Source organism: Phocoena phocoena, chromosome 4, assembly GCF_963924675.1.
Source record: "Phocoena phocoena chromosome 4, mPhoPho1.1, whole genome shotgun sequence".
NCBI lineage: Eukaryota > Metazoa > Chordata > Mammalia > Artiodactyla > Phocoenidae > Phocoena > Phocoena phocoena.
Window position 1 is genome coordinate 62,364,750 of NC_089222.1, and position 12,856 is coordinate 62,377,605.

At 37.1% G+C, this 12,856-nt stretch overlaps 1 protein-coding gene across 2 annotated transcripts in view; it reads left to right on the forward strand.

The window, feature by feature from the left end:
* Positions 1 to 1,914: 1,914 nt before the first annotated feature.
* Positions 1,915 to 12,856, forward strand: part of KLHL24 (kelch like family member 24) — a 28,517-nt gene continuing 17,575 nt past the window's right edge. The window contains exons 1-2 of one of the 2 annotated variants that reach the window (XM_065876449.1): positions 1,915 to 1,956; positions 5,942 to 6,922. In XM_065876449.1, coding sequence (XP_065732521.1) covers positions 6,003 to 6,922 — 920 coding nt within the window. In that variant the 5' untranslated portion in view covers positions 1,915 to 1,956; positions 5,942 to 6,002. Of the gene's footprint in view, positions 1,957 to 5,941; positions 6,923 to 9,782; positions 9,860 to 12,856 lie in introns of those variants that run through there. The other variant, XM_065876450.1, reaches the window with a different exon arrangement.

Below are 12,856 nucleotides of genomic sequence, written 5' to 3' on the forward strand. Positions count from 1 at the left end.
TGTGGTGAAAAAAACTGCTTGGTTTCAGATACTTCCATGTTAAATATTTCCTAGTTATTTTTTATGTTACAGTGTTTTCTGACTTTCCTTCTGTTGAGTTACTGTATATCTTTAAAGATAAAACTCTTATTCTTTAGTAATTTTGCTGTTTCTGCTATGTTGTTCTTCATTCAAAGTTCAATTTGAGAAAATGGAGTAGTGTGGAGCATAGCATGTAGCAATTCATTACTGCAAGTTGCAGGGACCATGTTAGTCAAAATGTTGTTAGTTTCCTTTACCATCTGGTGTTTATTAGTCTTTGTAAACCCCTCACTAATCCATGCTATCTTAAGGCTAATAGTAACTTGTTTCTTTGTATAGGGGTCCTGCATGCTAAAGGAAAAATAAGCTTGATTGCAGTTCTGCACTCTAAAATCAATTCTGATACTATATAACACCTTTGGACCTCGTACACTGACCTCCTCAGTCCCTAGCCCTTACTGATTAGGTTGGTAAGTATTACCTAAAAACCCTGCAGAAAATGCCCGGGTGAGTTGCCTTGCCCTTCTACTCCTTAAGGTATAATTCTAGACTAGATCAGTCATGAGAGAATGTATTCCCATTTGCACTCCAGCAGAAAAACAATTTGTGTTTTCTGCTAGAGAAACACTGAGAATTTGAATCCATTGTAGTATCAGTCTTTGAGTTCTTGTTTGATTCTAATCTTAGCCAACCCCACAGCATCTAAAATTGGATCTGAATCCAATATTCACCACCCCAGTGGCAGACAGGGGGTAGGCTCTCTAGAATTGTTTCTTGAATTGACTCGAATCCCTGCATTGGCTCAGGATCTTACTGTCTTATTGGGGGAAAAACTTACTTAGCTAGGACTAACAATCCCCTAATTTGACCAAGTTGAAATATTCTTTACCAAGATATACACAAGTTAGATTGACTCTGCAAATAAGGAAACAAGCAAGATAACATTCACTTCGCAATCAAACAATAATCAGGGTATAGAGATGTGTGTTTGTGTATACATGTAGAAAAAAATCAGTAGTCCATATCTTGGTTTTCTGGATCCACTTTTGAATTTGCCTAAACTTGTTAAGAATTTATGAGTTCTATTTATAGATATCTAGGCCAGAAACCAGAATCACTTGTGCTTAAATACTATTGGTATTCTGTGTACAGTTCAAGGTTCCAGTATTCTCTCTTAAGCATTCCTCTCTTCCCCTTCCAACAACAACAATGAAAAATTGTGCTGAATTGGTTGTTTTCTACAGGTACTAAAGTCTATACGGATCAAAAAAGCAGAAGAAATATGCATTTATATACTAAAAGATTTAACATAATTACTTGATAAGCATGGTGATTCTATATGGATAATCTAGATAACTAAGAATTAAAAACTGAAATGTTTTTTCCTGAATTACCCAGAATACTTGAGATTTTGTCATTGCTTTCATAGTTATATAAAATATATAATGACTAAACTGTTTGCTTTGGGTAGTATTGATAGACCAACTCAGAATAATTTAATGACCCCAAACTCAGATGAAACATTAGTTACCAGACATTCTTCAAATATCCAGTGCAGAGTTATCATAGGATATGTTTCTTCATCTCAATTCCACCGTTAGCTTGATGTTGACATGAATATTTGTTTACTCATCTTTCACTCAAGAAACCTTACTGCAGGATAAAATTGTCAAGTAAGGAAGTTGATAAATAAGGAAACTATTTTAGATATAGCATAAAGTTATTAATTTGCTTTAAGGATTATTCAGGATTGGTTTTCCTATGCAGAAGTAAACTTCCAGTCACAAACTGAAATCTACTAAAACTTTCTTTCAACATATTAGTAAATAACACCAATTATACACAAAATGATTACTATCTGATTTATGTGTTGCTGTTTTCCATTTATTTTAGGTGTGGAAAAACTGGGGCTTTGATCAAGCAAATGCTAAAAAGGTATTATATTTATAAAGTTTATAAACTCTCTAAGCATTGTTATTAGAAAATGTAAATCATTTTCCTTCAACCAGGGGTCACAGACCATCAGAGTAACAGGGAACAATTCTATCCTCAAGATCAGATAGGAAGGCAGCATTACAGATTTTTCTGTTACCAAATAAACTTCTTTTTTTTCTTTTAATAAATTTATTTATTTTTGGATGCATTGGGTCTTCGTTGCTGCATGCGGGCTTTCTCTAGTTGAGAGCGCAGGCTCAGTGGTTGTGGTTCATGGGCTTAGTTGCTCCGTGGCATGAGGGATCTTCCCGGAACAGGGCTCAAACCCATGTCCCCTGCATTGGCAGGCAGCTTCTTAACCACTGTGCCACCAGGGAAGCCCCCAAATAAACTGTTTACACACTCGTTTCTACTCCTTCCGAATATCCTCACTCCCTATTCTACCGTTTCTCCAGTCCAAAAGACACTAAAATAAGTTATCTCCCTTCATTTTTCTGGGACATAGGCCAAAACCAGGTAATTTTTAAATCTACCTAGCAATCGAAACTAGGTCTACAACATTTATGAGTTCTGTAGTTGGAAATAAACTCTAGAGTACTCTTAACCAGAAGAATCTTTCTCTTAAAAATCTTCCTTTCAGGGCTTCCCTGGTGGCGCAGTGGTTGAGAGTCCGCCTGCCGATGCAGGGGACACGGGTTCGTGCCCCGGTCTGGGAGGATCCCACGTGCCGCGGAGCGGCTGGGCCCGTGAGCCATGGCCGCTGAGCCTGCGCGTCCGGAGCCTGTCCTCCGCAACGGGAGAGGCCACGACAGTGAGAGGCCCGCGTAACGCATAAAAAAAAAAAAAAAAAAAAAAAAAAAAAAAAAATCTTCCTTTCAAGTGAGAGTTTAGTTCCAAGAATAAAGCTCCTGAAGGAAATGAGAGAAAGAAAGGGATACTACCTTTTCTAGACAAATTATGTGTCTTTGGCAATCAGTCATTGAGAGTCCAGTCACCCTTGCATCCACTAACTTATGTAGGTATTATTTTCAGTCATTATATTTCTTGGGAACAAACATTGTCGTCATGTTTTGCCTACTTATTTACTACTTTTTCCTGATGGGAATAATGATGCTTTGATACTTGCTAAATTTTTAGAAGAATTCAGTCTAATTTTAAAGTCTAGTGAATTACATCTGGAAGCCCAAAGGATACACTCTGAAATGCATCTCATATTCCTAAGACACAATTGCATAAATCATTTAGTGTGTCATCAATACAAAGAGTTTATATTTCATGCTGTTGTGGACTAGTTCATGGAAGAGTTCTCAGAAAGTCCAGAGAAAGTGAGGCTGTCCAAAAAGCCACACAGAAGCTTCTTGGAAGGAAATAGCCCAGATCTATGAGATAGTCTCTTTTATATACAAAGCAGTAGACAAGTATCTTGTTGCTGTTGAATGCATTTAATACCAGGTGATTTTATAGCTATTTTAATTCAGGATTTTCTGGTAAAGCAGTGGAAGACCTCTTGGCAGTCAACAATCAAAGAAAATAGCCATGAGAATTCAGGGGCAGAAAATAGCATAAAAAGACCTTTAACTCATATAAAATTTTAATCAGCGTTATATTAATCCAACTCACTCAATATGCTATCCCCAAATTTATCAGATACAGATACAATAAGATACCAGATAACGTATACCAGATACAGTAAAATTATTGGATACAGAAAGCAGAGTGTCTTTTCATTTATGTTTTCCTACTTGTCCCTTTTAGCCAAAGGGAAATTCTTAGTACTTGCAGTATGTTATTTTGTTTTGCATTCTGAACACATTTTCATTTAAACTTTGAGAAAGCAAAAATGTATGGGGGCTTTCCTGGTGGCACAGTGGTTAAGAATCCGCCTGCCAATGCAGGGGACACGGGTTTGACCCCTGGTCTGGGAAGATCCCACATGCCACGGAGCAATTAAGCCCATGTGCCACAACTACTGAGCCTGTGCTCTAGAGCCCATGAGCCACAACTGCTGAGCCCACACACCACAACTACTGAAGCCCATGTGCCTAGAGCCCGTGCTCCTCAACAAGAGAAGCCACCACAATGAGAAGCCTGCACACTGCAACAAAGAGTTGCCCCCGCTCACCGCGACTAGAGAAAGCCTGCGCACAGCAATGAAGACCCAATGCAGCCAAAATTAAAAATAAATAAATTTATATATTTTTTAAATGTATGGAGGTAGAAGCCAATTACAAATAACACTTTGGATCACATATCAAGTTATAGAGATTTGTGAAAAGAGAGTAGGAGTAGAAGAACCACCTTAAAAATCAAAATTTAAGAGAATTGATAGCTATAGTCCAGTGCCTCAATCCATCAGTTACCTATTCAGAGCCGTTTTTGAGGGAGATTTGAGGATGTTTCTTATCAGTGAAAGGGAGCAGGGCATAAATAACATATATTTAAAAAAAAATAAAAACCCAGTACTATATAATTATAGTGCAGATTTTGGGTAAAATAGAGGAAGACAGAAGATAAATAAATACTTATCATTTGACATACATGCCTCCTTTTTTCTATGCCTAGATGCAATGATACTTGAATTTTTTTATTTTCTTTGCGTATTTTTAAAAATATTTATTTGGTTGTGGCAGGTGGGCTCCTTAGTTGTGGCACATGGGCTCCTTAGTTGCGGCTCACCAGCTTCTTGGATGTCGGCTCCTTAGTTGCAGCATGCATATGGGATCTAGTTCCCTGACCAGTGATTGAACCCGGGACCCCTGTATTGGGAGTGCAGAGTCTTATCCACTGCACCCCTCTTTGCATATGTTTTTTGTTTGTATGTTTTTTTTGTATTTTTTCCTTTTCCAGCAGTAAAAACATTTATACATACATACATCTATACTATAATTTGTGCCTATGTAGCATACAGAGAGCTTCATAAGTCTCCCAGCTGCTTTAGATAAAAATTCTTAGAGACCTACCTAGAATGGGGAGAATCTGAGAAAAATTCTTATCAGATACCCCTAGTCCAGCTCTAACTCTTGCTTCAGTTTTTTTTAACATCTTTATTGGAGTATAATTGCTTTACAATGGTGTGTTAGTTTCTGCTGTATGACACAATGAATCAGCTATACATATACATATATCCCCATATCTCCTCCCTCTTGTGGCTCCCTCCCACCCTCCCTATCCCACCCCTCTAGGTGGACACACAGCACCGAGCTGATCTCCCTGTGCTATGCGGCTGCTTCCCACTAGCTATCTGTTTTACATTTGGTAGTGTATTTATACCCATTTGCGTATGTTTTGATATCTGCTTTTTACTTACTATCTGGTTAATGCTTCCCTGTGTCATTAAATAGTCTATATAGTTTTTAATGGCTGCAGGGACTGTGTTCCATCCTTAATATGTACTGTGGTTTAATCCGCTATTGTAGGGTACTTAGGTTGTTTTAAGTATTTTCTATTAATACAGCATTGAACAACTATAGATAAATCTTTCCATATAATCCTGATTATTTCCTTAGGATAGATTGCTAGAAAGCAATCTATCTACTTACTGTTCAAACAACATACATATTTTTAAAGGCCATTGATAGATATAGCTGAATAATTCTTAGCAGCACTATGTTAAAATAATAAACATTTATATTAGGGTTTGAATGTACTCAAGTTCTGTGTCTTACAGCATTCTGACTTAACTCTACATTAAGTAACTGAAACCCAGTTGTGTAATAGGGAAACAGAAGGTTATTAGTAATTCACAACTTACATAGCATCTTTTCAACTGGGGGGGTTTAAGGACTACTATTGCAAATTACCCCTAATGTTCTAATTGTATAAATTTTTATTTATCGGTTTTTATTAAAATGAGATATAGTGCTCTAAAGCCTGTATGAAATATATTGATTGTGTAATTTTATTGTAGTGTTTACATCAAAATGAAATGTCAATTGAATACTGAACTTTCTACATATTGAAATGGGTTAATTTTTTTTACTTTTAGCCACATAAGGAAGATCCTTAACAGTTATTTCTCAACAATTATATAGTCAACTGATGTAACAATGGTACTAATATTGGGACGAAGACTAAACAGAGAGGATCTCGGAGTGCGTGATTCACCAGCAACAAAGCGTAAAGTTTTTGAAATGGACCCTAAATCTCTGACAGGCCGTGAGTTTTTTGACTTCTCTTCAGGATCATCCCATGCTGAAAACATACTCCAGATATTTAATGAATTCCGAGATAGTCGTTTGTTCACAGATGTTATCATCTGTGTGGAAGGAAAAGAATTTCCTTGCCATAGAGCTGTTCTCTCAGCCTGTAGTAGCTACTTCAGAGCTATGTTTTGTAATGACCACAGGGAAAGCCGAGAAATGTTGGTTGAGATCAATGGTATTTTAGCTGAAGCTATGGAATGTTTTTTGCAGTATGTTTATACTGGAAAAGTGAAGATCACTACAGAAAATGTACAGTATCTCTTTGAAACATCAAGCCTTTTTCAGATTAGTGTTCTCCGTGATGCATGTGCCAAGTTCTTGGAGGAGCAACTTGATCCTTGCAATTGCTTAGGAATCCAGCGCTTTGCTGATACCCATTCCCTCAAAACACTCTTCACAAAATGCAAGCATTTTGCATTACAGACTTTTGAGGATGTGTCCCAGCATGAAGAATTTCTTGAGCTTGACAAAGATGAACTTATTGATTATATTTGTAGTGATGAACTTGTCATTGGCAAAGAGGAGATGGTTTTTGAAGCCGTCATGCGTTGGGTCTATCGTGCTGTTGATCTGAGAAGACCACTGTTACATGAGCTCCTGACACATGTGAGACTCCCTCTGTTGCATCCCAACTACTTTGTTCAAACAGTTGAGGTGGACCAACTGATCCAGAATTCTCCTGAGTGTTACCAGCTGTTGCATGAAGCAAGACGGTACCACATACTTGGGAATGAAATGATGTCCCCAAGGACAAGGCCACGCAGGTAAGAAGACTGTTTACATATTAACTATAACACAATTAACAAAAATTTTTGTTTTTAAAATATTTTAAAACTCCCTGAGTGTAATCTCAGTGTAGTCATTTATATGTATCATCCGCATGTTGCTTTATATAATTTGAGATTTGTTTTGGATTACAAATCATTAGAATTTCTCTCCCAGTGAAGACTAGATTCAACAATAGCATTTTTCGTTACTGTTATTCTGAGCTACAAGATGGCACTGCAGAGGGTCTTTGCAGCTATGTATGTTTCAACATATTTCTTTAATTTCTCTTAACCTTTGTAGGGTAACAGATTTATTCCACTTCTTTTTTCCCTAAAGATCTTTGGATGTAAGGTAGCTAGACTTTGTTAGGCTCTGTTGGACTGCCTCTACTTATAAAAAACAATTTGTATATTCACAGACTAACCATTTTCCTAACAGACAGCATGAAATATAGAGGTGAAGTAAGTAAGCTAATATAGATTGAGGGGGTTCTCAGATGTAAAACCAAGGCTTCAGATCTTTTCTCATTGCCACAGTTACTAGATTTAAAACACCTATAGATTTTAATTCATAAACTGTAGAAAAATAATCTCTATGCCTTAATAAGGGAAGGAATAGTATTAAACGTGTTTTACTGTGAATAAGCCAAAATTGGCTGTTGTGAGAAATATTATAGTAAAGAATCTTTTAAATATTTTTCTAACAAAGCTAACTTTTTTGGTGTGGTAAAAAACACATAACAAAATTTACCATCCTAACCATTTTTAAGTGTACTGTTTAATAGTGTTAAATATATTCACATTGTGTGAAACTGATGTTTATTTTCCCATACCATCTCCACTTTTTCTATAAATTTACTATAGCATAGCTCTCAAACCACAATTTTGGCATTGATTTTGATTATCATTCTTTTGGCATGTGATTAAAATTCAGCATATTGTGAGATAACATGTCTTTAAAATCTACACTAGTTTGGATATAGCAATATTTAATCTGTTTCTTCATAATGTAAAATGAAAATTATGATAAATGGTGCTTACTTCACAGGTTTTGCCATTGAAACTATTTAATGCGGTAATCCTTAAGCTTCTCAGCATAGAAAGTGGTACATAGGAAGTGCTTTTAAAATTGGCCATTATTATTTATATAGTGTAGTGTTGGTCTGACCCACTTTAAGAAAACTCCCAGTACTTGACAGTCTGAACTTCTTTATAAATTGGATACAATATTGAGTAACTGTTATTACAAAACTTAACGTAGGGGCTTCCCTGGTGGCGCAGTGGTTGGGAATCTGCCTGCCAATGCAGGGGGCACGGGTTCGAGCCCTGGTCTGGGAAGATCCCACATGCCGTGGAGCAACTAAGCCCATGAGCCACAACTACTGAGCCTGCACGTCTGGAGCCTGTGCTCCACAACGGGAGAGGCCGCGACAGTGAGAGGCCCACGCACCGCAATGAAGAGTGGCCCCCACTCGCCGCAACTGGAGAAAGCCCTCGCACAGGAACGAAGACCCAACACAGCCAAAAATAAATTTATTTAAAAAAAAAAAATTAACGTAATATTTCTTTGTATTAGGGTTAGAGTGCATTTTCTCTTCAAAGTCAGGCTACTTTAGTTAAAAGTAATTGTTTTATAAGAAGGAAATATAAGGACTTCCCTAGTGATGCAGTGGTTAAGAATCCGCCTGCCAATGCAGGGGACACGGATTTGACCCCTGGTCTGGGAAGAACCCACATGCTGCGGAGCGACTAAGCCCATGAGCCACAACTACTGAGCCTGCACTCTAGAGCCTGTGAGCCACAAATACTGAGCCCGTGCACCACAACTACTGAAGCCCACGCGCCTAGAGCCCATGCTCCGCAACGAAGAGTAGCCCCCATTTGCTGCAACTAGAGAAAGCCCGCACGCAGCGACGAAGACCCAACGCAGCCAAAAGAAATAAAACAAATTAAAAAAAAAGAAATATAAAATACTTTACTCCTAGACTTTTAACAAAGAACAAAAACTGCAGTTTTATTCTATAAAATATACTGATGATTTTTTTTTAAGTTCTTCCATTTAGGACTGTTAAGAGACTTTGGCTGAGCCTGAGAATGTGACAGACCAAGGTTCTTAAATGTATTACTTAAGAAAGCTAAACAGCTTTGGGGCTGTTCCAGAACTTTTCTGGGCAAACAGGGTCTTTCCAAGGGTAGAATCGTATAGTTTTACAAACAGAATCCCCTGTGGTAGGCAGAATGGTTTTGGGTCAAATAGAGTTAATAATATTTATCCCCCATATCTCCCATCTGCATAGGATTAGAATAGGGACCAAGGAATATATGTTGTAGAATCAAAAGTCATTTATATTAAAATTATTTGTTTATAAAGATATGACCGGAATGAAATCAGAGTGCAGCCTAAAGGTAATTAGGCTTACGTTATAACTAGAGAATTTTCTGATTTTCTTAGTTATTTGATTTACAAAATTACAATTTTAAGGGATCCAGTTTTTAAGGGGACCAATCCATTTCATACAGTGAAACACATCTATATAAGATTATGGTATCACTTTTCTTTAGGAGGCCAGTAGGAAAAAAATCAAACTATAGTTTTATTGAATTTGCAAACTATTGTAAATATAATAGCAGATATTTATTTTATGTAAACCTTATATTTTATGTATTACGTGAGGAATCTGGAGGAATCCTTTATTTTACAACTCTGCCATCACCTTCTATCCTTTATATTCTGTCTTCCACTTACCTGTTACTGCATGTTAGTACTAATCACTACGAATTTCCTTATCTGAACAATATGTATTATTTATACAGGTTCTCATCTTTCTGAGAAGCTACAAACTTTGTAAGAGGAGTGATGCCTCCACTTCTTCAACTGCAGCTCACTCCTCTGACTTCTGCTCCAGTCAGTCTACTGAAACTCCTCTCAATCAGGTCATCAGTGACCTTCTATTTATTATTTGTTAGCCTCTTTTCAGTCTTTATTCACCTTGATCTCTGTTTAGGATCTGACATTTTTAATTGCTTTAATCTGTCTTGAAACTCTCTTCCATTAGCTTCAGGAGTACAATTTCCCTCATGGTCCTCTTCTCCAGCTACTCATTTTCAATTTGATAGCGCTTTTTCTAGTGTCTGAAATGTTGATATTCCCTTGGTTAACCTCTCTTCGTCTTGCCTTGATACTTTCCTAGATGATCTCATCTATTCTCATGGTTTTGATTACCATGCTTGCTATTGACTATCAAAACTATATCTCCAGCCCAGACTTTTTCATTCATTCAATCATTCAGCCAATGTTTTTTTTTTAATTATATACATATACATATATAAAATATATATATTTACTTGAAGATGCATCTTTAAAACAATAACATAGGCAAAATTAACCTCAAAGTTAAGAATAATCCTTTCATATTATTTAATATCCAATCCATATTCATATGTCCCCAGTCTTTTCCAAACTGTCCTTTAATGAACCTGGATCCAGTCCAGGACTACTTATTGCATCTGGTTATTTCCATGAAGTCTTTTATTTCAAAACAGTTTCTTTTTTATGATTCTGACTTGTTCATGGTCAAGTTGTCCAGAAAAATATTCCACCTTCTGTATTAGTCTGACTGCTTCCTTATGGTGTCGCTTAGCTGCATTTAGCTGTTTCCTGGAAACTGGAAGTTAGCTTCAGCTCAATGGAGACAAGTTAAATATTTTTGATTAGAATTCATCCTAGGTAATGTATATATCACATTGCATCACATTGGGAGACACAGCGTATCTGGTTGTTCCACCATTAGTGATGGCAAAGATCAGCTCTGGATTAGGGCAGTGACAGTCCCATCCCACCACTGTGCAGTTAGGTTATACTCTTCACATCATCCAGTATTTCTTTAGTGCTTATTGTGTGCCAAGTATTTTCCAGAGCTCACGCCATAGTGGATAGTCTACCTATATACACCCATGTGTCTCTTAAATGGCAGAAAAAAACCCAAGATACATTATATTAGAAATGGAGTGTGATGGCAGGTTTCTAGGAAGAGGATATAGAACATAAGATCATGAAAACTTTGATAATCGGTACTGCCAGTTGTAAACCTTGGGTATATAAAGAAGAAATAGTGGAGACCAATCACAGAAGGAGTAAAGCTTAGGAATAGTTGTTTTTACTAATATATGTTATACAACTTTAAATTTCTGTACTAATGTATAATACTGTTTTTAATAAACGCATGGTGCAAGCCCCACGATGTGTCAAAAGTACTGGCTTCAGAATCAGATAGACCTCTGGACTAGAACCCAGCTCTAATAACTAGTTAATTCTGTGATGCTGGGCAAAGCACTTTAACTTCTCTATGTGTCAGTTTCCTCATCTGTAAAATAAGCATAATACCATCTACCTTGTAAGATTGTTGTGAGGACTAGAACTGTCATATGAAAAATGCATAACCTAGTATTTGACACAAAAATGCTTAATAAAAATTATTGCTGGTTTTGTGAATAATCAAAATACATTTTAAATTTGAGCTATACTTTTATAGAATAGGAAATGTGGTTTGAGAGACAGAAATGCTTGCTATCAAATAGTTTAAGTATAAATTGTTCATACTATGGAAATATATCTGCCATACTCCATTAAACAATAGAGATAGCTAAGATTTAATAAGTTCATCACTTTGAGTTTGGAATTGGTTAATTAAGTACTTGTCTCTTCTAATACTTTCTACTACCTCTTGTCTGATAAGCAGTTACTATATAATGAAAATAGGAACCTGATTGTCATAATGAGGACAAGGTTCAAGTTCTTATTGAGTAAATCAGTGAGAAGACTAAGGTTAAGATTTTTTTTTAAGAAATAAAATTTTAGAACTGAGTGTTCTTAATTTTTGTTCCAGTCCCTCTTAAGACTGATAATCTACTGTATCATTGGATGCATGATTTACCATTTTTATACATGTTAGTTCATTGTTATTTTGAATTTTTACATAAAAGTACTGTATACATGCTTAAGTCTCACTCTACTTGACCCTTGATATATCAGTTCTCATCCCAAAGGATATCTCCCTGTTACCAGTATTTTTTAACTTTTTAGAAATATTCTTTGCATATAGAAGTGTGTGTGTGTACACATACGTCTCTACTGTTTTTTATACAGACAGTAGTGTACTTCTCTCACAGTTCCTGCACCTTGTTTTTTTTTTTTTTTTTTTTTTTTTTGCGGTACGTGGGCCTCTCACTGCTGTGGCCTCTCCCACTGCGGAGCACAGGCTCCGGGCACGCAGGCTCAGCGGCCATGGCTCGCTCCGTGGCATGTGAGATCTTCCCGGACCGGGGAACGAACCCGTGTCCCCTGTATCGGCAGGCGGACTCTCAACCACTGTGCCACCAGGGAAGCCCACTGCACCTTGTTTTTAATCACTTAAAAATATCTTGGAGTTGGGCTTCCCTGGTGGCGCAGTGGTTGGGAGTCCGCCTGCCAATGCAGCGGACACGGGTTCGTGCCCTGGTCCAGGAAGATCCCACATGCCGCGGAGCAGCTGGGCCCGTGAGCCATGGCCGCTGAGCCTGCGCGTCCAGAGCCTGTGCTCTGCAACGGGAGAGGCCACAACAGTGAGAGGCCTGCGTACCGGAAAAAAAAAAAAAATCTTGGAGGTTGTTCTATATTAGCACTTATAGGTCTTCATTCTTTTTTTTTTTTTTAACTCTTCATTATGGAAAATTTCAAATTCATTCTTTTTAAAGAGATGTATAGTATCACATTTATGGATACCATAATTTATTTAATCCATCTCTTGGTGATGGACATTTGGGTTGTTTCTAGATTTTTTTCATCGCAAACAGTGCTCAGTGAATATTCTTATACATATGTCTGATAATTTATAGCATAAATTAGCATAGAAGTGGAATTGCTCAGTCAGAGGATATGTGCATTTTAAATTT